This window comes from Clytia hemisphaerica, unplaced genomic scaffold (assembly GCF_902728285.1).
Source record: "Clytia hemisphaerica strain Z4C2 unplaced genomic scaffold, Clytia hemisphaerica genome assembly, whole genome shotgun sequence".
NCBI lineage: Eukaryota > Metazoa > Cnidaria > Hydrozoa > Leptothecata > Clytiidae > Clytia > Clytia hemisphaerica.
The window spans coordinates 83,575-109,496 of record NW_027103835.1 but is presented as its reverse complement, the minus strand read 5'-3'; the positions used below and the strand labels follow the sequence as shown (position 1 = coordinate 109,496).

Here is a 25,922-nt window from a genome sequence, read left to right as displayed (position 1 = left end):
TGACAAGTATCCCACTTTTCGACTTTTTGGTATGTTTGGAGTTGGGGTTTTCGGCTTTTTGGGTGTAGGGATTTTGACTGAAAAGCCAATTCGTTTTTATTTGACATCAATCTACAATTACAGATCTCTAGCATACATCTTTTGTCAAGGTACAGGAAAAAACACATTCGTCTGGTGCAGATAAGCGATGCGAGAAATCAAATTTACGTCAAAACAATTGAAAGTCTTCACTTTTGGGAAATTAGTCAAGGAGAACTTACGCCTAACGTTTCTACGCGATCATTCTAGAATTGTATTCCGTACTGAAATAACGACCATTTTTAGGAAAAATACGAGAATATTCAAAGAAACGTAATATCAAGAAATCGCGTAAACTTTCAAGAGCTACTCATTCCCGTAGTCGTCATGTATGCTGTAACTTACTACTTATCTTGGTATTAAGGGGGCATTCGAGAGAGGTTCTCCATTCGACTATTTTGTTGTAATTCGATCCTGCGTACTGGGTGAATGAGAAATAAATCACCAGCGCAGACAAAGTATTTTAAATACAAAGCTCTCGGCATTTAAACGGAAATGCAAAGTTATCTACATTTTCTTGCAACTTTGCCATATTGAATTCCGGGTTTTTGAAATATCTGGTGAAGAGTTTTTTACAATAATTCAAAAGAACACAGTGCATTACATCGCGAATAATATCAGTGAATGGATTAAAACTATATACATCATAAAGGCTTGCCAATAGAGTCATACCAGTATACCCAGTTTCTTTTGCACGTTGTTTCTTTCTAGCATACGATTCTGAAAATTTAATTTCTTCCATCACGACGTATTCGTCATTCATTTCCCTCTTGCTCCACGGACTGGTAAAGTGATGGCGATTATTGAGGTAGTATTTAGTTTTGCTGCCTGACACTAACCTGATAACAGCTGTTCATGATTTTCTTACGTGCACGGTAAACCTCTGAAGGCACTTGAAAATTATACATCTGAGGAAAATAGCCCTCCCGCGGAAAATTTTACAACTAGAATCTTGTTGTGCGCCAGAAATTTTAAAAATGATACGGCGCCCTATTCATAAACACAATCACGCAACTTTGTTGTCATCCCCAGTCCTTTTAGACGAACGCGGTCCTTACGATTTCGAGATTGCATATTCGTCAGATTGTATGTTTTCACCCATCCCTTTAGAGCTTCAGTGTGGTGGGCAGAAAACAACCACAGTCTGATCTCAGGTTACCTGACACTGACTCGCCTCCAAAAAATGAAGAAAAATATTATTGTCTTATTAAGGTAAAAAAATTGTTTTTTGACTAATTAAACTATAATATAGTATAGTTATGTATAGTGCTTCTGAAACCTGCTCTAGATGTTGATTGTTTTCTTTCTTTGATCCAGTGAAACTTAATTGAAACACTTTGCTTGGTACGATAACCGTATTGAACTGCTCAAAATGATGTCAGGCAGATACTGCTTTTTGAGCAGTTGCGGAATCGAATTGTTGGGGATTGTAAAATCAACACTCCACAGCAACAGCTCACCCCTTCAACTCAAAGATTCCAGAGAGGAAGAAAGAACTTACTGCAAGTAAACAGGTTTTGTATTTAACTGTTTTTAATACCTGACAGGGGTTAAAAGCATTGAGTTTCAAGCCCGAAGGGCAATAGGCAAAACTCTAACCATTTTCTAGCCTGGGTATCCAGACTCAAAATTTCAGAAAAAAACACTCTTACCTCAATATACAAAGTTTCTAAAATTTTAGAGTCTGGTGCACCAAAAAAAGTCTGATACAGTTTTGAATGACACAGTCTGTGAGTAAACCCTTGTTGACAGAATCTCAAAACTGTGGAAACCCAGGCAGACACACATAATTACTTACCATAAAGCCTCTTTTACAAACTCAATAAACTTTCAAAAACTACTTTAAACTATATCCAAACGTCAGCCACATTCATAAAAGCTCCTTTCCATCCGCCATTTTGTTTAGAAATGAACCTGTGTTTTCATTTTCATTTGTTTATCTTTTTTTGGAAGGTCAGCTTTTTCCATAAAATATGCGCGCGCATTGAAAAATATCACAAACCCCGCGAAAAATCTGCTCAGTGACTGGGCGCGTACTGACCAATTAGAGACACTCGCATATGCAGGGACAGATATCCCTGTAGACGAGTTACTTCGACCAGACCGTAAACCAGAGACAAAATATTAAAAAAAACTAGACGGTGAAATAGTTTACAGTCTGGATATCCAGGCTAACCATTTTCAGGCAATAGAAATTGAAGCCACTTATTTCCCATCCAAAACGTGCATAGAATCCGCCGTAATCATGACAACAGATTGTATCTAGCGGTTCCTTTGTTTTTGAGGACTACATTTTTTGAAATCTAGTGATAGGTTTTAGATTTTAGTTTAGAGAAATGACCTTCCAACAAATTCTTTTTTCAGACAACAAGGGCCACAATGATCTTTCATTGGAACTTTTGTAAAATCGGGATTATTTTGGCTAATATCCCTTGTATCTCCTTAAGTAGTGCTCATAAGGAGATGAAATTTGGTTTATAAGGTCTCCTTATAGCAATATAAAAGAAAGAAAACTAGTGTATATGTATAAGAATTGCGAAGCGATCCAGGCAAGTCACTCGATTCGCAAGTTGCAAGCAAAATATTTATAGGGTCACACACTAGAAATTGCAAGTTAAAATAGATTCATAATCAATTCGTAAATGTAAACCCCGCGAAACCCCGACAACTGATCAGGTTCAGGAAGACCGAGCCTCTTTATTGTCTTTAGAGATACACTCAAACACTTCAGGTGTACAAACTTACGACGTTTACTTCTACGGATTTGAGGAAAATTATATGGTTTATTTCATGAATCGTTGCGAAAAGCTCAATAATCGTTTGTCCGCCCTGAGCCTTGAGTGCAAGGTCTTCCTTGCAAAGAGCCCAGAGAATCAAAAAAAGTTAAACAAACTTTAAACATCACTCGGTTTATTGAGACAGCGATGTGAAATACAGAGGATTTCAAGACTAGAATTTAATAGAAATAAGTTGACTTATGTAGTTTCAAAATTCAATAAGTACTAGTAATCGTATGGTTTGGAGTGCAATTAACGATTAATCACGAGTAACAAAGGAGAAAATAGTAATTTGCACGAGTCCGAAGGACGAGTGCAAATTACGGTATTTTCTCCTTTGTTACGAGTGATTAATCGTTAATTGCACGACAAAACATACGATTCCGAGGTAATCGTCAGTAAACATTCGAAAACCTCCTTTTTGGCCCAGCTAGCTTTATTTTCTTTTGTTTAAAAAGAAAACATTGCAGTGTAATTTTTCTTTGTTTTCAATTCAAAGAAGCTATTGTAACGTAAAATTTCTTTGTTCTTTTTGGCCCAGCTAGCTTTAGCGTACTGGGCCTTTCATTAGCATTCTGCCCGGTGTCAGTGTGTAACAATTTACTAGGCGATACGCGTTTTCATATATGGCGTTTTCAAGCACAGGCTAATTCAGATTGTGAAGGATTTGATTGGCTGTTAGAACATGATTGACAGAATAAAAAACAATTGAAATCGTCTTTATTGGTTAAAAACATAAAAGGAGAAAATACAATTAACTATTAAAACTATAAGAACATAACAGATGTAGTGTGTTTTAAGAAAAACAATGTAACAAACCGTAACAAACCTTCTTCTCTTTAGGAAGATGTTCTTTTAAAAAAAAGTTGTTTTTACATTTCTCTATCATGTGAACAGTTCAGTTGTTCACGTGTTAGGAAAAAAACATCTCTGTATATAAGATTTAAATATTATGAATTATTTCTAATAGTTGTAAATAAGAGATAGCCGAATGGTCTAAGGCGTCTATGGCTTGTTTTAGCGACTCCAGGTTCAAATCCCCTCTGCTACTCAAGTCTCAGTTCATACTTTTATTCGCTGGGCCTTCATGCCCTCTGGGCTTCTTGTTTATATTGAAGAAAAAAAATGTCTTTGTTTTTTATTATATAGTAAAAAAAAGTCTCTGACACAGGACTTGGGAGAGAAAAGAATAAGGGGACAAAAGTGTCCCCCCGCCGAAGAGTGCAAAAAGTGGTAATAGTGCAATTAACGATTAATCGCACTCCTCTAAACCAATCAGAGTAATTTTGCACGGCTGACGATTACCATATTAATTAGGAATATTGTATCATTACATTGCATCGTAAATTCTGAAAAATTTAACAAAGTTCTAAAATTATATCTAAACTATTAGCGCTGTAAAATCCTGAGATAAAAATAAGGAAAAACCAGATAAAAAAGACTGAGATATAGAAAGTATTCTTCAACGATTCTACTAAGTAAAACCTCTAAATTTTACTGGCTGTGATTTTTTTCAAAGTTGGGAAACTCTTAGCTTAAGTTTGCTGTGGAGGCAAGTACTTGACAGTCTTTTATCCTCTTATACTCGAGTAAAACAGGAGCAAACTCTCCACATAAAAAGTAAAAAATCTGTGACTTTTTTCTCAGCTGTAGCATCACAGGAATTTAAAACAGTTAAAATGCATCCATAAACATAATGTCATGTTTTGTCGTTGTATTTCGACATTTTACAAGTCATTACCATTAATTACCATTACCAACAATAAAATCTTTTAAGATACAATAACATGTCAATGTTCTATTTTTCTGACCACCAATGCGTATTCCCAGTATTCATAAACAACAAGCAACAACCAAAGATCCCACATCATCGAGGGTCGGTCAAGCCAAAATTTCATAAACAACGACAAACAAACATTTCTCCTTCCACTGAATAAGGAGAGGAAAAAATTCTTCCAGGTTAGCCATATCCAAAAGCGCAAGATATTTTTGTTCCCATCAATTCAAAATATACAAAAAGTCCAGCACTTCAACATACTACCAAGATTCAATCTAAACCAAAAAGAATGGCTTTCCCACCATATGTATACAGTTCATTTCTTCAGCTTAGATCCTCTTCTTGCAATGAAGCGACAACTCTGTTAAACCTTGCCTGTCGATGAAACAATAAAAATTCCATCTTCTTTCTTCTCATTCCACAAGTTCAGCTGCTTTCTTCGTTTCTTTTCATCAAGCACCATCTCTTTTCAAAACAATGTTATTTTTAGTCAACATTCGAATTTGGAAAAGTTCGAAAGCCCTTCGAATGTCTTTGCTCGAGTCAATGCAATGACTTCTTGAAAAATGAGCGCCATTTGAACGCTTCTTGAACGCTTCCAGCCCGCGCTGATTTTCCGACCTCTTCTTTAGATTTCCTAATTTAAACCTTAAGGAGATAAAAACAAGGCTTATCTAGTACCGGTAACCGCGTGTATTATCTCCGTAGCTTTTAAGAATTGGTATATCTAAACGCACGAGGCGACACTTTTTGAAAAAAACGAATTTAACCATCCGTAATTCCAGGTCTCTCCGCCGCGATTCTAGGTTTGATCTAAGGAAGGGCGGACGGCTTTCTCAATCATTTCTGCGTTTGAAAGATTGGATATATATAGTAATTTTTCATTTGCGCTCCCCAGCGTAGGTGAGATTTAAAGGTATATATACACGATAGCAAAACTGCTTCGCTCATGTATATTCGCTTCGCAAAAAGTTTTCTGATACATCATACTGTTCACCAGTTATTGGGCACTTTCGTTTTCGAGAGATCCCTCTATCCTGTCCTCAACCCGGTTGAGATCCCTCTAAATCGGAATCAAGATAATTCCGGATAGGAAAGTGCTAGAGACTTGAAATTTTCACAGAATGTACTTATATTTGTCCTATAATGGATAAAAGAAAAAGAAAGCATTTTTTGTCAGTTAATTTCCTAAAATTTGGCTAAAACAAGGAAATTTGAATCCGATTAATCCAATCAAAGATCGCCGTGGGCTTCGAGAAGCTGCTGCAAAAAGATGGCCATTGGAGTCCACTCTGCCAAACTTTGACTCCGATATGATCCAAAGATGAGCTTGGCAAACTTTGTGCAAAAGATTGCCAAAAAGCAAACATTTTCGGATATGGGTGAAAATGCTATTCGCAAAAAGATGGTTGGTATCTTTCAACAAAGGCGACGTGGTAAAAGACCATCTCAACTCGATTATGTAAGTCAAAATCTGATCTACTTTCAAATTATGCTCATGACTTGCTGGTTCTTCATTCAACCTCCTCGAAACAATGTGTTTAAACCAGTGTTTTGATTGTTGAAATGTACTCCAACCACAATTGATGGAGTTTTGCATAATTTCAACACTGAAATTTATCCTTGTTATCATCAAAGAGGAAAATTTGAGTAAATTTCTTTTCAGTTATTTTTGCAATCATAAACTTTCGTGAAATACCCACTCAGGAGGTAAAGGGCTCAAATTTGCAAGCATTGCGGAGAGTTCTGCCCACGAGAGTTCTGCTCACGAAAATTTGTGCGCCCAAAATAGTCTTCATTTGTCTCTGTGGAGATAAAAGTGGGAGGGAGAGAGATAGAGAGAGTGAGAGCAATCTGTATGTGAAGCAGGCCCAGGGGAAAAACCATAAGAGTGGAGAGGCTGAAGAATCAAAGAGGTAGAGGTAGAACAGGAAATATCTTCACATTGAGGATGTAGTTTACACCAATATGTTTCGTTCTTTTCACAGGAGTCAGCCACTGCTCAAAAGAAGCCAAGAGGGCAGGTAAGATCTCATCTTCAAGTTGTCTCTGATGACTGCTTTGATTTTCGGGTAGAACAGGAAATATCTTTCTATTAAATGTTTATGTGTTATGTTTATGTTTCTTTTCTTTAAAGTTGATGCAAAGTAGTACAATGTGTACTTAGCTCGAGGCTAATCAATATCAACTATTAATTACAAATCTATCTAGAAGGTTGATACTCAAGATCAACTATTATTTACAAATTAATTTAAATTCAATCAATGAAACCAACGCCATGGATAAAAGTGCGACAGTTTCGGCAAGGACAAGTAGTGGGCCTCCATTGCTTGATTTCTTTTTTAAATTCATCTAGGTTTTTAAGTTTTTTACAGTCATCGGGAAGGGTAGCCCAGATTTTAGGTCCCAGGAAAGCTAAAGACGATTTCCCATTCATTTCACTTTCAACTACTCTACTACGAAAGGAATTCCTTTTTCTCGTTTTGATCTTACATTGGTTTTTGAGAAATATTTTACTTTCTGATTCATTGAGTTTTGATTTAAATAGCTCTGTGGATAAGGATTGAATTGCTCGTTGATGGAAGGTGGAACCGTTGTCAAGTTTCAACAGATCATCGAATGATGAGTTGTAGTCTGAGTAAACGATTCTCAAGCATCTTTTATGTAGATTGTTGATTTTATCCTCTAGAGCTCTGCTATGAAACATCCATATGAGAGGACAGTAATTGAAGTGGCATTTAATGAAAGCATTCATCAAGCGTTTCTTTTTTTCTAAAGTGAGATATGTGCTCATTCTGGCTAAGGCGGTTATTTTCAAACTAGCTTTCTTGCAAAGATTTTCTATATGCGATTCAAACGTCAAAAGATTATCGAAGGTTACTCCAAGAATCTTTGACGTTTTGGTATTGAAAACAGTTTCTTCTCTAATATTTAGATAGAGCGAGTCGTCAATGATGTTAACTATTAGCTGACATTTGTCAGCATTACCAACCATTTGATTAATCGAAAGCCATGTGAAGATTTTTTCTGCTACAGAGCTTAGTTTACCACTTACTTCAATCCAGGTAGGAGCACTAACATAGGGTGTCGTATCGTCCGCATAATTCGCAACCTTAGTATCCTCAATGATGAAAAAGAGGTCACAGATATAAATATTGAAAAACAGAGGGCCAAGGATTGATCCCTGGGGAACACCATCCTTGATCTTGATCCAGTTACTCAGTTCGTTGCCTACTTTTGTCCTTTGTTGCCTATTTTCTAGATAACTCTTGACTAACCCAGTGGAAAGGTCATCGAACCCGTATGCACTGATCTTTGCTACAAGTAATTTGTGGCACATGCAGTCAAAGGCCTTAGAAAGGTCGATGAGCAGTGCCCCAAAAACATCTTTTTGTCATTGGCTAGCTTCCAGAGCTCTTCCATTGGGAGAAGAGAGGTTTGAGTGGAATATCCTTTCCTGAAACCACATTGTTGTTCATCAAAGTAGTGCTCAAAGTATTCTGATATTTGATTGTGATATACTCTTTCGTAAATTTTGGATATTACCGGCAGTATACTTATTGGTCTATAGTTACTTTTATCGTTTTTAGAATTTTTCTTGTAGACTGGGGTGACTGTCGCGAACTTGGAAATGTTGGGAAAAATACCTGAGCTGAAGGAGTCATTTATGCTTATAGAGAAGCAGCTTGCAAATAAGTGAGAGTATTTTTTAATTATTTTCGCTGGTATATCATTTTCCGCTTGAGACTTATTTGTCTTAAGGTTACTAATTATCTTCTCTACTTCGTCTTTGGTGGTGTTTCTAAACTTGAAGGAGTTTTCATTGTTTGATACCTTTTCTTTTATTTTGAGTATACTAGGGTGGTTTCTAAAAAGCATTATTTCATTTTGAAGAATATTATCAGAAAGTTCATTAAGAGGCACTGGTTCTGTTGGTGGTTGATTGAGATCTAATTTTTCAGTGATATTTATGAAGAACTCATTAAACATTTTTCCAATTTCTTTATCATCTTTAATCAGTTCATCATTTTCGACTAAGGTTATTTTCTCACTTATTGGTCCTTTATTAGAGAAAAAAGGGCGCACAGTTTTCCAAAATCTTTTATTGTCAGTGATTTGCTTTTCATCCAGAGATTCATAAAATCTTCTTTTAGTGTTTCTCAGGAGATATAAGCATCGGTTTCGCTGTTGGTTGTAATTATATTTGTTGATGTTAGAGGGGTCTTTTCGTTTAATGTTATTAAGTCGAGATCGATGCATCATGGCCTTTCGTAGTGATTTTGTCATGAAAGGTTTATCATTACCTCTTAGTATTTTAGTTTTTATCGGTGCTTCAGCGTTTAGAAGATTTACTACACTTTTCATTTTATGTTCAAAGTTGCGATTCGACTCTAGTACTTGTGTTAAATGATTTTTGAAAAGATCTTCGTTAAGATTTTTGTAGCATCTATATTTAATGGCTTTAGGTGGACACTTTTCAAAAGTGGTTTTTAAGACGCTTATTGTGATGTTGTGAAAGTCCGATAGGCTATTAGATACAGAGGAAGAGCCCTGAAACTTCTTTGGTAATTCGTTAGCATCAGATCAATGCATTTCGGATTTTCTGCGTTTTTGAAGCACGTAGGTTCATTTATCAAGCTAGAAAGCTCCCTGCTAGCAAGAAACTCAGGCATTTTATGTTTGTCGATTTCACAATTGAAATCCCCCAGTAGTAAAAGTCGGTCATGATCTCCTATAGAATCAAGGCTATTTTGTAAAAGCTCTAAATGTGAATTTATATTGTCTACATGCGGATTATAAGAGCAACCCAGTAGCCATTTTTGCTTCTTCAGATTGACCTCAATGAATATAGCTTCATAATTCTTGTCTTTTAATACGAGTTTAGAAGGAATGCCCTGACGTACGTAGAGTAGAAGACCTCCTCCCTGTTTGTCCCTGTCCAAGCGATATGGACGCGAGTAGTTTTCAATAATGAAATGATTTTCAGGGAATGATTCGTCAATCTTAGTTTCAGATACCAAAAAAATGTCTACGTTATCTTTGATAACTAATTTGAGACCTTCAAATTTGTATCTTATCGAGTTGATATTAAGATGTCCTATGATGACGTTTGCGACGTTATTAATACGGATTTTTCTCAGAGCCTTTTCTTCGAATTCATAAGACTTTTCCGTTGGTTTGTCAAGCAATGGGGGACCATCTACATACCTTTCACTGTCACCTTTTTCTTTGTTGTTGGATTCATCGTTGTCTGTATTGTTTTTGTTGTTTTCATTGGTTTTGCTGGTGATTTTTATGTTTGTGTTTTTTCTTGGTATTTCTTTAAGGTTCGTTGTGTAGGGTGTTAATGTTGTGTAGGGTGTTAATGTTGGTTTTCTCTTCGACGAAACTTCCTGAGGCCGTAACCGTTTTTTGAGTTTCCCCGAACGCGATGTACCCATTCAGTATCGTTTAGGTTCAGATTATTTGCTTTATCCAACCATTCCTTTAGAACTGCTCTTTCAGTTCGAGTTAGGTCTTCCGTAATGCTTATTCCTTTATAGTCGTCATTTCCTTTGAGGGCTGAAGGCTATTATTTTTATGATGTGCTATTTTATGATTCTTGGAGATTTTCTCTTTTTTATCAGATTCTTTAATTTTAAGGACTTAGACAATTATATTTTTATTTGGGGTCTATTTGTTGTTTAAGGAAGAAAAAGTGGCAAATCAAAATGATGCGTTTTTTTTGGCAGAAGACACGCAAATGGTTAGTGCGCTTAGAGAATTATAGATACCAAATTTGAGTAATGTTTTCTAAAATCTTTTCCCTTTTAAAAATTTTCCTTTCGTAATTTTTTGCATTTTTTCCCGAAGCAACTGAAGATTCGCTTATGTCTGAGGAACACCTTACTGGTTTGGAGCTTGTCCTCGTCCGTCAATTCTGATAAAACTATTGTTATCAAAAAGGCAGATAAGGGTAGCTCTATAGTCCTTATGGACAAACACACTTACATCGAAAAGGCAGACAAATACATTAAATTACCTAACGACTCTACGTATAAAGAAGCAAAATGCACTATTGAGTATATTTTAGAAGTTCTTCTAATACAACATAAAATTGACGAAAACACCTATCGTTATTTGATACCAATAAGAAACCCACGAAGAAGTCAATTCTATATTTTGCCAAAAATACACAAACCAAACATACCAGGTAGACCTATTGTCTCCTCAATTAACTCACTGACAGAAAATATTTCACGATTCTTGAGTCATTGTATTTCCCCACTTGTCCATAAATTACATTCATATATTAGAGACACGAAACATTTTCTCACAAAAATCCTGACAAAGAAAATACTTTCACAGAACTCAATACTTGTTACAATTGACGTCACGTCACTTTATACAAACATCCCACACGACGAAGGTATTGATGCATGCCTTCATTACATTAAAAAATACAAGAAAGATCTTCCTTCCTTTGTACCAGATAGCTCTACTCTGAAAACCTTATTCAAATTTTTACTAGAAAACAACTACTTTGAATTTGATAACATAACATACAAACAACTATTCGGAACAGCAATGGGGACAGTTTGCGCACCAAACTATGCTAACCTGTTCCTAGGCTATCTTGAAGAAAATACAATTCTGAAATCTTCTTACAAAAAATGGATTAAAACATACCTACGATTCTTGGATGATATCTTTTTGATATGGCAAGGGACTAAACAAAGTCTTGAGCTCTTCCTTGAATACATCAATTCAATTCACCCGACCATAAAATTCACATACCAATCTTCGGACAAAAGTATAAACTTCCTAGACACAACAATCTATGTCCATCCTAGAAAAAGGATCTTACAGAGTAGACTCTTTACCAAACCTACAGATACAAAAACCTTACTACACTACAACTCATACCACCCAAACCATACAAAAAGGAGTGTTATCTACTCCCAAGCACTCAGATACCGGACAATCACTAGTGAAAACCGTATCTTCAAGAAAGAACTTCAATCCTTGAAAAATACACTATTACAAAGGGGCTACCCTATCACAATAATCAACAACGAGTTTTCAAAAACTGACAATTTGACTCAAGACCAACTACTCTTTAAAACACTTAAACATAAAAATAAAAAGATACGCCTACATAATTGCTTTAGATGGAAGCAGCAGCACAGGCAAAAAAGCAAATCTGACACACTACCCTTCATTGTCCCTTACTCAGAACACTTTTACAACCTTCACAAAGTACTTTCCAAATATTGGTTTCTTGTATCGAGAGAGCAAACACTCAAAACATTATACAAAAACCCACCATTTATATCTTATAAAAGACACAAAAATCTTAAAGATATTCTGGTCAAAACTAAATTTCAAAATTGACCAGACTATACGGGGACTATACACACAATATCTTATAGGGATATGTATATTTTATATTGTGTTTGGTACTGTAAAGTTTATTGGAGTAATATAATACATGTTGTAACACGAAAATTGACTATATCTGCATTACTTAGGTCCATACAGGTCGCTTTCTTCGGCCTCAGAGGGCCCTAGTATTTTCTGAAAATACTTGCATGAAAACGATATTTGTTTCATTAATGGGATTAATTTTTCCACTATTAATGGGATTTATTCTTCTGACATACACCCTGCAGAGATTTTTTCTTTGTAATTTATACCGCCACAGTAGGCACACTTTTTGAACCGAACAGGTACTTCTGGACACACGAATTTAAAAACAATAGAACTTACCCACAGTGCACTCTGATTCTTCACTATAAAAGGAAGAACTTTTTTGTCATTCAAACACAGTCACCACACTGTTCAAACGTCTTGATAGAACATATACATCTATAAGACTACACTCTCAACTCTTACCATGAACCCTGACCAAGGAAAAGGTAAGAATTCAAACTCTTAAACACTATTTGAGGACGCTAATTTACCAATTAGCTTGGCCCACTACTATGAGAGGTTATTGAAGATGTTGCTTAGCAACAGCGGGCCGAAAACCTTGTAGACGGTAGCTTCAACTGATGACCTCAATATAATGGTGATTTATTTTATAACACAACTTCCAAAAATGTTACATTAGCAAATGACACAACCATTTTAATTTGGTAATCACTTACCTTAAAAAACTCAAAATAATTATTTTGTAATTGCTTAATGACTATACTTCGAGTATTGCGAGACATACTCTCCACATATTTTCAATAACAAACAGGTTTAATTCAAGGTTTAGTTGTCAAATCTCGTCAAATGAGGCCAATATCTTATATATTATAATGTCTTAGATGTCTTAAAAGCACTTCCAGAAAGAAAAAGAAAAGAAAAAACCAATATACGTGTCTTGTATCAAAGCGACCGTTTGAAAATTTGGCAGAATAGGATGGCCATTGGCTAGTCAAAAAGAATCACTCATACCTGATAATGAATAGTTTTTTATTAGTCTATTCCCCATAGTGTCGTCATCTAAACAAAAAATAAATCTTTGATTTATAATATAACCCCTCTAAGAAATGAAATCCACTTTGGACTAGAATGCAAATTAAATTCTGGCAAAACCCTTCATTTGCATTTTGAAAATCTAAATTTGAGAAACAAGACGAATTCAGCCCAATGATAGCAAAACATTGCCAAAATGTTATCCAAATTCAAGAAACATTTTTATTTTTTTTAAATCCAAATGTACTATGACCGAACGCCAGTATCTTCAAAGTCTTTTACTTCATCAATAATTTTTTTAGCATCAATTTCAGTTCAGAATCTGATTGAAGCTAGACTGGAGTCGTTTATAATATGTGTAATACAATAATGTAAGTGTAATATGATAATATGAAAATTTAACGGACGGGAATAGTTTGAATAAACAAGTCTATATAATTGCTTTAAAAAAATTTAAGAGATAAGAATTACTCTCTTGCTTTAGCAACACTACTCAAACTGCAAACTAGTATTAATCACAAATATCTGTTTTTATATTCTAGGGAAGCACACATACATGTTTGAACTAAGCTTAAGAGAATCTAGAAGCTGTGAAGAAAATATTTGACAAATCTGGAAGGGAACATTCATTTACTGAACATGTTGCCAACAAAATTGGAGATATCTATAGCGACGTTATTAAGATGGTGGACACAAAAAGAGACAAAGATTTACTAAAGGGGATACTTGTATCGGATACAAGTATCCGTTTAGCTTCACATATACAGGGGAAACAGAGTAGATCAGCCGTTAGAAATTACAAAATGTCATTGCGGGCCAATGTCAACAAATTCAGAAAATTGGAATCAGCTGTATTGAAGGAAACTAACCCCAAAGTGAAAAACCAGCACGCATATCAGCAAAGAAGGCTGACGCAATTAAAGTTCAAAGAAATGAAAGTTATTGCTGAAGGACGAGGAGCCCAATTGAAGTCTGACAATTTTCCAGAATTAGCAATGGTCCTAGAAGGCGTATTTGGTGCCAATGGTATGGAGAGCCATCCTAAACTATCTGATGACGTGCTTTACAAAGCCAAGAGTAATTCCATGATAATGGCCAAGGCTCGAGAAGTCCTGCTTGCACTGGCAACTAACAGCTTTAACATTTCCCTATCATGTTGCTACAACTAAACCCAAAATTACAAAGCAGGAACCCATCAAGCAAAACGACATCACGATGGAAAAACATCAATGCCCGGATTTCTTTGCACGCACCCCCAAGGATAGGTGATGAAAAACCATCCCCAAACCTTCATTGGACATCATCCAATATCAATACTATAACTGCATAATCACCAAATGAAACTATCTTTTATTTAAAAGACGCTAAAAGTATTGTTTGCGCTGACATCTCACCAGTCCAAAGGATTGGCAAAACTTGGAAGAAAAGAGAAGGTAAAATTGTTTCATTGTGCTCTCCTCTTCCAGTTAGTGACAATAGGAAATTGAGCTTTCAGAAAAAAACAAATATCAATCATCTACAGGATATATTTGCAACTACAAGGATGAGAGTTACATGAATCAAGTTCAAGATCCCAAAACAATTAATCAAAATTTGAAATGAGACAAAATTGCAGCAGCCAGAATCAACACACTAAATTTTGTCATTCAATTCCTGAGACAGTGCTTCCATTTTTAGGTCTTATTTATACGCTAAAGTAAAAGTAATTCCGTACATGTAAATGGGTCAGTGTTTGAGGTCCGGCTAAATTTCCGGCAAATAGCCTATCCGGTGGTGCGCAGATCTAGGTGCGTTCTGTCTAGATCCTTTTCTTAGGAAGTTGAGCTTCAAATTATAGTTTTCAAGGTTGGCTTGGCTCAATTTTTTTCATTTATGGCTCAAATTTTAGGTAATTTCTCATAGTTTTTGAAAATGTTAAACTCATTTAAAAAACGCCGGTATATTTATTCACGAATCCCTTTAGAAGTTCTGTGGTAAAATGATACAGCGCTCTCTTAATCTTTAATACGCATTTTGGCTGGAGGCTAGTGTGACTGATTGTCCTTAGATTTTTCTAATGCATTCAAGGTTTCCAAGATTTTCATTAAAAATATATTTGTCATTGGATTCAAAATGATCCTAATGATTTTCTTTGTTGGGTTTCTTCAAAACATAAATCACATCATAGTTCAAACCCTGCTTCTTAAGAAGGGGGATGACAACTTCGAAAAAAAAACAAAGAATGGGATTTGGAAATCCTCATCAAAAAGGGGGGATAGCAAGAAAGGGGGATCCCTTTGGAAGGTCGATCGTTATGAAGTCTTCTTTTTCTTGCCATGATTGAGTTGAGTGATTGAGCCCAAAAACCTTAAAGGAAAAAGAGGGGGATCATTTAAGAAGGGGATCAGACTCCCTCTTGCACAATGCATCAAAAAACTGTTTATCTTTAGATCTAATTAGATTTGAAAAAGAAATTATTCAAAATTTGCAGAAATGAAATTCTGCGACAGATGAAAAAATATTGAACCCCCTAAATGGATACAAATAATTGTATTGTGTTTTGATCATTTTTAGGAACTCTACTTCATCATGAATGGGATCAGAGCAGAAGAAACGCTGACACTCCAATGACACACTTATTTCTTGATGAAAGTCTCAATATTGGTACCAATTCAATTGTTGGATCAGGTATATAGCTTCACTTCAATGAACGAATCACAATAAATTGATATCCAGTTGTTTACTAGGTTCTTATTTCTAAAATACTACTCTACTCACGATTCTAATTGTTTAGACTGTTTTATTGATTCTTTTGATTTCTAATGAGGAATACCTTAAAGGGAGAAATTTTGGCGGGAAGAAAATTCAGATTCATTACAAACGTTCTCCAGCAGCATGTTTTATCAATGATTATTTTGAAGAAGGATTAGTAGCATGGGAAGCAAATATGGATATACAGCCAGCGTTACCCTATTAGCCCCAGGGGGGGGGGGTAGAATCTACCACGCTGGAGTTCTTTTGTGAATATCTCTAAGGAAAATTATTCAAACGACTTGAAACTTTCTGACTTTAAACAAAATCTTATTAAGAGTACTTGTGCAAAATTTTAGGGTCATAGGTTGTCCAGATCAGGTTTTATGACTTTATTCTGAAACATGACATAAAACCCAGCTAAAACCGCTTAAAACTCAAAATTTTAAAGCGCTGATAACTTCTGAACTGTTTATTCAATCATTTTCAAATTTTCACACGTGATAGGCATTGAAAATATAAATTTGAAAAATTGAAAAAAAAATTTTGAAAATGATGACGTCATCATTTATGACGTCATCAAATTTTGAAAATTTTACTCATCTTCAGCATAGATTTTAAGAAAAAGTCTTCATAGAAATTTAAAAACCGGCAATTATGTTAAAGAACAACTATTTATCTTTCGGAATCTTTAAACAGAATCTAAATATCTTTATTGGTTCAATTGTAATAGACAGTTTAGTAAACCATATATTTGGGCTTTTTTCCGACAGGTGGAAATTTTGTGATGACGTCATCGGTTTTTGAATGACGTCATCAATTTTTTTTTTCTTCCTGGAAATTTGTTTCATGATGGAGAACATCTGTACCAAATTTCATGACCATAGCTCTTCTAGATCAAAAATAATCGAGGGTGGTAGATTCTACCCCCCTGGGGATACCAAAGTCAAAAAAGCTTGGGGCCAATAGGGTTAAATTATCACAGGGCAGTAGCATACATGCGCGCTTACATTTCTAAATCTGAGGATGAGTCAACTGAAGCAATAGCCAGGAAACACTGGCTAAAATTTCCCTATCTTACAAAGTGATGAGGGAAATAGTAGCCAGGTCTAATCAACAAGTTTGAATTTTGTAACTGCCACTTTTTTCACATTTTCAAAAACAAAAGGGCAAATTAATTCGCATAATTAAAGATGGTAGAAAAAATAACAACAAACATAATGGCCGATTTTACAAGTATCAATAAGAGCTTAATTGAGAGAGATATTTGCACTGACTTTCAATCAGAGTGCCTTTTTAAACTGTTTTCTTTATAAATATTGAATTTTAAAACTTACAACCCACTAGCAATTAAATATTTCAATGCCCCAAAGAATTGGCGAGCGAAATCATGCAAAGAATGAAAAGATATCATGCAAATTTAAGTCTTAAATAGACAAAAATAGCGTTTAAACTCACAGACCCCCTCTTTTCCTTCGGCCATTTTGTTCTTATCATCTTGGTTTGCTTTCGCTTTCAAATGAGGTTTTCATATCCTTGGTTGTCTAGCCTTATAAACCTTTAAGGGTGTTATTCGAATATTTTTCATAGAATGTTTGAGCAAGGCTTTGTTTTGATAGTCCAAGGAGTGGAAAAAAGTTGAATGAAAGCAAACTCTTTTCTTCTTTAAAAGCTAATTGATTTAATTACGTGAATTTTCACAAGGACTGTTTATGAAAGAGTCATAATTATACTACAATGTTTATTCAATTATATCGAAAGAATTTTTGGTAATCATGTCCATAGTAATCAATCTATATCCCAAAATATTTGATTATCATACTTGCTTTGATGACATCACTTTCGCTTTTGAACACGCGGGAAATTTTCACTTTCGTTTTTGAGAGCAAAACAAACTCCTCTCTTTTTATTCAAAACCGCAAATCGTCTTTCATGTCATCATGGCCTCAAATTTCAATTATATAGAACGTCCTGCAAACAATAGTAATTTCTGCAGATTATGTAATCATGCATATAAGGAATATAAGAACAAAAACGGCAGAACATATTCCGAATCAAGGGCGAATCTATTTATTAAAAAAGGAGATAAACCCTCTCTTCAACAAAGGCTTTCGGCTGTAAATCTGGTGATCGAAGATGTCCCGAATCTCTCGAGGTCAATTTGTGACAAGTGTGAGAATAAGGTCAAAAAGTTGGAAGAAGCAGAAAACATTAAACAAAACTGGTCCGGGGTCAAGAGGAAATTCCAAGCTCTAGACTGTGATGATCAAAATGATTCCCCTGAAACAAAAAAACTGAAAACTGAAGAGAATTTAAAGGTTAGTAATTTTTTCGTTTGGAGAATCCTTTCAATCCTATTCAAAAAAAATTCAAAATTACAATATGATTGTTCCTGTGTTAAGCTCTCTTTAAGCTTCCCAAGCAAATTTACATCAAATTTTATAAATTCTTCTCTTTTGCTAGATTGTAGTGCGATTAGACGACTTGAATGACATATCCAAAGCGTGCTATAACGAGTTTGCAAAAATGAAAGCGTTAGATGCAAACGATATGGAGTCTATCGTCAATTTTGATGACGCAGAAATATGCAAGAAGGTCGATGAACAATGTCCAGTTTTATCCAATGCTTTGAAGGGTGCTATGGGAGGGAAGCATCTACAGGTTAACGGAGAATCAGCACCCAATCACGCAGTACGCACGCTATGCTATGGCGCAATTCTCAAGGCCAGGTATAATCAGGTTTTTAGTATGTTTCAACATTTCGAGGGGCGGTGTCTAAAATGTAGGCTAAATAATCTATGATAAAAGCTATAATCTCCTGATAATCTGTTTTAGACACCCAAAGGACAAGAACGCAGTCGCTACACGGAACGATCAGCTATTGATTTCGGCAGGAGCGAGCAAACGATCTTTCGCGTGGTTTAATAAGATGGGAATGTCGAATGCCTACAGTACAAAGCTTTTAAAGAATGGGGAATTCGGTAAAAATTACGATTCAGAAGCTTTACGATGGAAAACAACAATCGAGAAGGACTACGGAGAAATAAAGAAAATACAGAAGGAAAACCCTTGTTCGTTCAAAGAGGCTACGGATATTCGCAGATTAACAAATCCATTACCGTTTCTCTATAAGGTATCGTGTTTGAAACTTTATTTCTAAATCAAGTTTAGGGTAGCTCGATTTATGTAATGTAATCGGGTGTAATTGTATGCATCGTGTTCGGTTCAAGAGTTTTTCATTAATTTTTCAATAGATCATTGGAGACAATCTCGATATAGAAAAGACGGCAAGACATCAAGGATTCAAAAACCGAAACACCAGTCTTCACTGGTTTCACTATATGGCTATTTTACATAGACTACACTCTTCACAGGGTACGTCTAAATTTAAATTTAAATTAATTAATCTTTCTGAAAATTGAAATAGAAATGATCTTTTCTTTTTAATTTTCATTATGATTTCGATTTTTTTTTTAGTTAACAGAAAGCTGGAAGAATACGAAAAAATGCCGATATTTCCCAACTCTAATACGCATGATGTACTGTCGAAAACATTCAAGCTACTAATTTCACGAAGTATTGTCACATACCTACCAGCCTTCAAATTTCTGAGAAAAAACGTTTGTTGGCACATTCCACATCCCTTTTCTGAAGAGATGTCACAAAAATCACAAGTTGTAAGTTTAAAAACAAATATTTTCTTTTGAAATCAATCACTCTCTTTCACTTTGCCTTAACATGTAGGAAGAAAAATATTCCAGCTTTTTAATCGTAAATTCAATTCGTAAATTATACCTATTCCAAATTTAATTCTCAGGTACCCCTTGGACTACTCTTTCATGCAGAGAACTCGACGTCGGAAATAATTCAAATATTGAGAAAGGTTCAAGAACGCTATGTACCAATGGCCGACGAGACTAACGAGGACGGAGAAATAATCAAATATATAATTTCTGCATTGGCATTTGGTGGTGATCAGTTGACTGAGGAAAGGATTTTCAATGCTCAGCAAGGTTTTAGAGATGCCCGGAATGATTACGAAATGCTCCAAGGTCTCAAACCTGCATTTGAAGACTGGCACTTAAAACGGACACTGTATGAGGTAAAACATAAAAACTATATTAATACTGGGTTATTTTGGTAAAAGCAAATCATTTTGTACTATCATAATTATAATATCTTATTAAACAAAATACAAGAAAGCTTATCCCTGAGATGAAATACACAATCAAAATTGACTTTTCTCAGGTCAAAGAAGCAATTTTCCGAAAACGTGACTCTGGTGCACAACATGGCACAACCCAATGGAATATGAACGTGTCAAACTGTTCAAATGCAAAGAAAGGGGCGAAGGAAGACTTTAATGCTACCAAGGAGTTTACAGATATCGAAACGGATTCTCTTATTGTCTCAGCTACAATGACTTATTTTGGAATGAACAAATTTGATGGTAAGACTAAAAATAAATGAAATAAAATTAGCCATATAGTGTAATAGTATACAAAGTTGCCATATTCCAAAAGCTAAGGCTATCTAAATTCACTCTTAGTTTTCAGATCAATTTTTATCAAAATCTCAACATTTTCTTTCAGATGATATTATTCCAAAGAATATCAAAAATGGAGATGAAAAGGAAAAGTTCGAATGGTTAAACTATCACGTAGATAAAATTTTCAGCAAGTAAGTGTTTTGTCTATAAAAAAATTTGGCATTTTTTACTCAGAGCCCTAAATCAGTTTTAAGACGTGTTATTCTATTGCTAGATTTGATGTTTTTCCATAAAATATTCTAAAAATATTAAGATAAAATTTTAATCTAACTAATCTATCAGGTTCACTGCATCTTATGATATTGACATGGCAGCTGACAAAGAAATTTCCGAACCTGACGACAACGAAATTAAAAACATCACATTGTATTTTTGTGCAAAGTGTCCAAATGATAAGAGATACAAGAAACCATATAAAACTGCCACTGGTCGAAATTCCCATGAAGAAAAAAAGCATTCATACAAAAGGTTAGAATTACGAAAAGTTTTTAGAATAATCTGGGGAATAACAATAGAAAAATATAATGATGAATTAGAAAAATTTGATTTCACATATTACATTTTCCTACCAAGAAATATATTATACAACAGTATGGCTTCAAAATTACAACTGACAAATTTTTATCTTGTTTAGGAATGTTGAGGAACCCATGGAAACTGAAGAGATTCTACAAGAACCAATCAACCACCGGCTAAGTTACCAAAAAGGCCTTCTTACGTTCAATCTACTACTGCGCTCAATTAACGATGCAATCAGAGAGGGAGACGGAGAACGGCTATTTGAATTTTTTCGAGTGGCTTTACTGTACTTCAAGTGCTATGGTAGAACAAAATATTCCTACACTCTTATCAAGTCACTGTTCCGCATTCAGATGGAACCTAGTGCTGCCTTTTTTCTCATCTGGGAACGATTTGTTAACACCCGTGGGATGAAAGGTTGCAATATCAGCATGGACTTGCATCTTGAGCATCTAAACAATTTTCTCAAAGAGCTCCTCCGAGATCTGAGAGGGAACCTCGATCAATCTAATGCAGACAGAGTATCCAAGGCTGTAAATAATCTACACACCATCGTGCAAAAATTTGAAAATAAAATGAAGATAAAAAAGCAAGTATCTTCCAGAAATAAGGCTAAAATCATTGAAGATGTCAGGAATCTGAGTGCAACATTTTTAGAAGATAACATTTTTGCTGAAGATCCAAACAAAATTAGCAGTTACGATTCTTTTCCAAAATTTAGTGAACAGACTTTGTCATCATTAGACATAGACAAGATCTTGAGATGGGCAAAAGAAAAGAAAATTGAATGTGAACGTATTTATAAATAGATTGAAAGAAACTTTGTAACATATCTTTGTTATTAGATTTTTGACGTAGAAAATAGAGGATTCTTATCTTACCACCTAACTACTTTGAAAAGTAAAGATAAAATGTAAAATCTAAAACACAGAAAGAAATAAAGGTACAATCTTTTAAAAACTTTCAAGGTCAACATCAATATCAGACATATCTTCATAATCTGAAAACGTATATTTTTCATTGTTTCCAGTCTCTGCAACTACCACACTACTAGGATCAGGTGTCTTTTCAGATTGTTCAATCTCCATATCGATATCAAATAAATCATTTAAATCTTTATTAGAATAAAAATCAGAAACAATTTCATAAACACTTTGAGCAATATTTAAATCCAGAATACATAGGTTATCCATTAAGAATTTTGGTGAATCTATAAATTCCAGTTCATCTAAAATTGTTGAAACGATGGATTGTGTCAAACCACTCATAGACGATGATGGCAAATTTAGATTATCTGATAAACATTTTCGATGATATTCATTCAGGGATATTCTGATTGATTCTCTATCGCTTAAAGACACTTCCCTGATCGGTACTTTTGGTAATGGCTTGAAGAACTCGCTTTCCTTCTCAAAAAGAAATAGAGAATCGTGATCAATGCCACATGTGCAGGACAAAGTGCAAATTGAACAGCAGTCATGACCAATTTCAAGAGGTGGGACGTGCTTTGAATCATTGAATGGTGAGAATAATTTGGTGCGAAGACAAGCATCAATTAATTTAGTATATGCTTTCATTTGTTGATTTATTTTGTTTCCTGGTGATGGGTAGGTGTACAAGACTGCATGACAACCTGACTCGTTGTTTCTTCCAGCCCGACCAATTTGTTGGCAATAGTCCACAAGGGAATAGGCAGGACCAAAGTGACAAACATGTTTCAAACCTTTTACATTTATGCCACAGCCGATAGCACTTGTGGCAATTACAATTCTTGGAAGGATGGAATCATTACATGTTAATGATTTCAAGCAACGATTCTTGACAAAATCTGGACTTTCAGAATGGAACATGTTTATAAATAAATTATTTGGGTCCTTGACACCATTTGCGTAAATAGACCTCCCCAAAGTTGCTTCAAATTGACCAAAAAGCCAAGAAACAAGATTGTGGGAATTACAGTAAATAAGAACTTTTGGACATTCCAATTTCTTCTCAATCAACAATTTCATTAACCAGTTAAAACAGCTTGCAGACTTGGTCTTGTTTGGCACAATTGACAACCGGATGTTTTGCCGATCACTACAAGAATGAATTAATCTGACATATTTGGACATGGAGCAGCATCCTTTAACCATGTCTGCAAAATCAATATCGATTGTAGCACTTAGAGCCAGAATTGGTACTTTCTCAGCACAAAATGAGCGGATCTCACCAATACGACCGAATGCCTCGCGAAATACTGCTTCACCATTGGATGATCCAGGAACACCCCTATGGAATATAAGTATAGACTATATGTTTGATGTATAAAGTATAAAATCTATGTCACTCTGCATCATTAAGATAGAGAACTTTTGTTAGTTCTAGTATGTATAACAGAGAGTCAAAGGCCTGCAAGGGGAAAAATTCAAAATTGAGAAGGAAGAACAGAAAATGTTAGAAATTTTCAAAAAAACAAATTTTGCAGCAATTTATTGTACGTTACGTACCAAGAAACTTTGTGAGCCTCATCTACAACTACACAGACAAGATTACGCCTAAAGTAACTAGATGCCAAGATTTCTTTCACTGGACTCGACAGCCAGACTTCTGGAATTCCAAATATAAGATTGAATCCCCCAGTTTTTATTGATTCGACATTGTTATGGTCATCCAAACTGCAGCCTTTGATTTTGAAATATGTTTCAAGCTCTTTTACTTCATCTAATTGATTTTTTATGAGAGCTTTCAAAGGTGATATTATAATAATTAGTGGATTTGTGGCCATCTTCAACTCAAGAAACAATGAAGGAAGCATCTGGTAGATCAAGCTTTTGCCATATGAAGTTGGCAAAATAGCGAGAGTGTCTTTCCCATAAACAACATTGCTCATACATTCTGCCTGCTTAGGCTTCACTCTGAAGGTAGAATTTAGTCTTTGGATAACGTTATCAGCAATTTTTTCAAATTCTGTTCTAGTTTCTTGTTTCTGTTTCCTTAAATCAACTTGAGCTGCCGCCATTTTGTTTCTCGTCTGTTTTGTTTTGATATGTGAAAAAGCAGCGCGTATTTTGAATAAATTAAAATTATGCAAGGTCACACTTGCAAAAATTTAAAAAAGCGGGTTTGTTAAACGAAACTTTTTTAGAAGCTCTGACCACGGCTTTTGCGAGGTGATTTCACCTCGCTCAAAAAGACCCGTCTATCTGCTGAACAAGGAATTCGACATTTTGGAGGTTTCCGCAGTGAAGCGATAGGCGGGTTTCCTGTCTACTGAAGCAATGAAACAGGCGGCAAAAGAAGCTGTAGATTCCAACTAATCTCTTAGAGAAAAATGATATCCATTTCAAGAGCATACAGGGCACATAGGGAAATGTAGATTCAGGAGGCTGTTTCTATCATACTTCCAGAAATTTGGCTTAGAAAGACCTCACCAGGCGTCATTTTCGCCAATAGTAATTTGCCTGAAAATCGATATCGTGTATGTAAAAGTGAAGATGAAATTTCCAATATGGACGAAAATGATACCAATGTTTTAAAAAGAATATGTTAGATCGATATAAAGATAGGCTAAGCACAACATTCAAAAACGGTAGATATGCAGCGATAGATGGATTGTGCTACGCACAATTTATAGAAAGTTATTCTTTGGAATCAAAAAATAGTGAAGAAGAAAACGATTATCAACCTGAGGTTCTTGAAGAGTTAGACCTATCAGAGGTTGCAGATTTCGAATTACCAAAATCCCCTTAATGTCAAGTAAAGAGCGTTTGAAGCTGCGAAAAACAAAACGTGTACTAAGTTATCATGTACCAAGCAAAGAAAAGAAGCCAACGGCCTATGCACATCATTTATTATTCATGTTCTACCCCTTTAGAAGCGAGGAAGAGCTAAAAGCGACTCCTTCTGGAACTTACACTGAAGAGTTAACATTACCAGATGTTCTAGAAACTATAAATAGAAATAAAACTATTTTTGAGCCATTTGGCAATGTTGTTGAATTTTAATGAGAACCCGAGAGGTTTTAACATTTGTGGTGAACAAGAAAATGAAGAAGTGAGAGAAGAGGAAAGAAACTATGGAAGTGAGGAAGAAACCAACAACGAAAAAGGAAATGAAACTGCATACAGTGGTGGTGCTCAAGTCGATACAGTCGATACAACCCTTAATATCTGATTTAGGTATAAGAATTCGATCGCTAAATGAAAAGCAACGAGAGATTTTAAACTTTATTGTACGCTGGAGTAGAAGGTTGCTACAACATCTAAGAACAAATAAAGCTGATAAGCCAGATCCTTTCTATATTTTCCTTTCAGGTAGTGCAAGTTGCGGTAAATCTTACACCCTAAACACCATTAAGTTTTACCTACAAAAGGCATTAACTTACGGGGCACAATATGCATCAAAAGAAAGACTGGCTATAATCGCACCAACAGGTGTTGCAGCGGTTAATGTAAATGGATCTACATTCAACATGCCTCCAGGTTATGAATACTCGAAACACATCAAAAACCTCCCGGATCAAGTCAGATCAAACCTACGAGAACGCTTTTCGGTACTTAAAGTTATAGTCATTGATGAGATTTCAATGGTTTCAAAATACCGTCAACTTCATATACATCAACGACTTTGTGACATTTTTGGATGTAGTGAAGATAATCCATTTGCTGGCGTGTCTATAATAACGTGTGGAGATTTCTATCAATTACCTCCGATTCAAGGTGGTCCAATATTTTCCCAATTTCCCGAAGCCTTGCTCAACGTTGATCATAGTTGAGCTCACTGAAGTGATGTGACAAAGAAGAGATCAAGTGTTCATTGCTGTTCTAAACAATATCAGAGTTGGATTAACGCAGGAAAACATCATGGAAATCCTTGCACAGAGAGTCGTTACTGAAAATCATTCTAATGATCCAAGAGAAGCCATTCACTTATGGGCTGAAAATAAACCAGTTGATGCTCACAACAAAATGAAACTAGATGAGCTTCCGGGGGAATAGGTAGAAGTTGTTTCGCTAGATAAATTTCCCAAAAACATAAGTAACTCAGAAAAGAACGACATTTTCGA

At 35.3% G+C, this 25,922-nt stretch overlaps 3 protein-coding genes across 3 annotated transcripts; 1 reads left to right on the top strand and 2 right to left on the bottom strand.

Moving 5' to 3' along the window:
- The first annotated feature begins 19,291 nt into the window (after positions 1–19,291).
- On the top strand, positions 19,292–20,277 carry LOC136807050 (uncharacterized). The gene is made up of 3 exons (XM_067063617.1): positions 19,292–19,484; positions 19,625–19,909; positions 20,056–20,277. The coding sequence occupies exons 1-3, from the start codon at positions 19,314–19,316 to the stop codon at positions 20,275–20,277; spliced, it is 678 nt and encodes a 225-aa protein (XP_066919718.1). The 5' UTR covers positions 19,292–19,313.
- A 1,551-nt stretch (positions 20,278–21,828) lies between these two features.
- On the bottom strand, positions 21,829–22,725 carry LOC136807049 (uncharacterized). Its single transcript, XM_067063616.1, has one exon. It carries the CDS (start codon positions 22,723–22,725, stop codon positions 21,829–21,831), a length of 897 nt encoding a protein of 298 aa, XP_066919717.1.
- A 158-nt stretch (positions 22,726–22,883) lies between these two features.
- LOC136807048 (ATP-dependent DNA helicase RecQ-like) lies at positions 22,884–23,876 on the bottom strand. Its single transcript, XM_067063615.1, has 3 exons — positions 23,365–23,876; positions 23,088–23,146; positions 22,884–22,954 (listed from the first exon to the last, which is right to left on the bottom strand). The coding sequence occupies exons 1-3, from the start codon at positions 23,874–23,876 to the stop codon at positions 22,884–22,886; spliced, it is 642 nt and encodes a 213-aa protein (XP_066919716.1).
- Between the last annotated feature and the right edge of the window lie 2,046 nt (positions 23,877–25,922).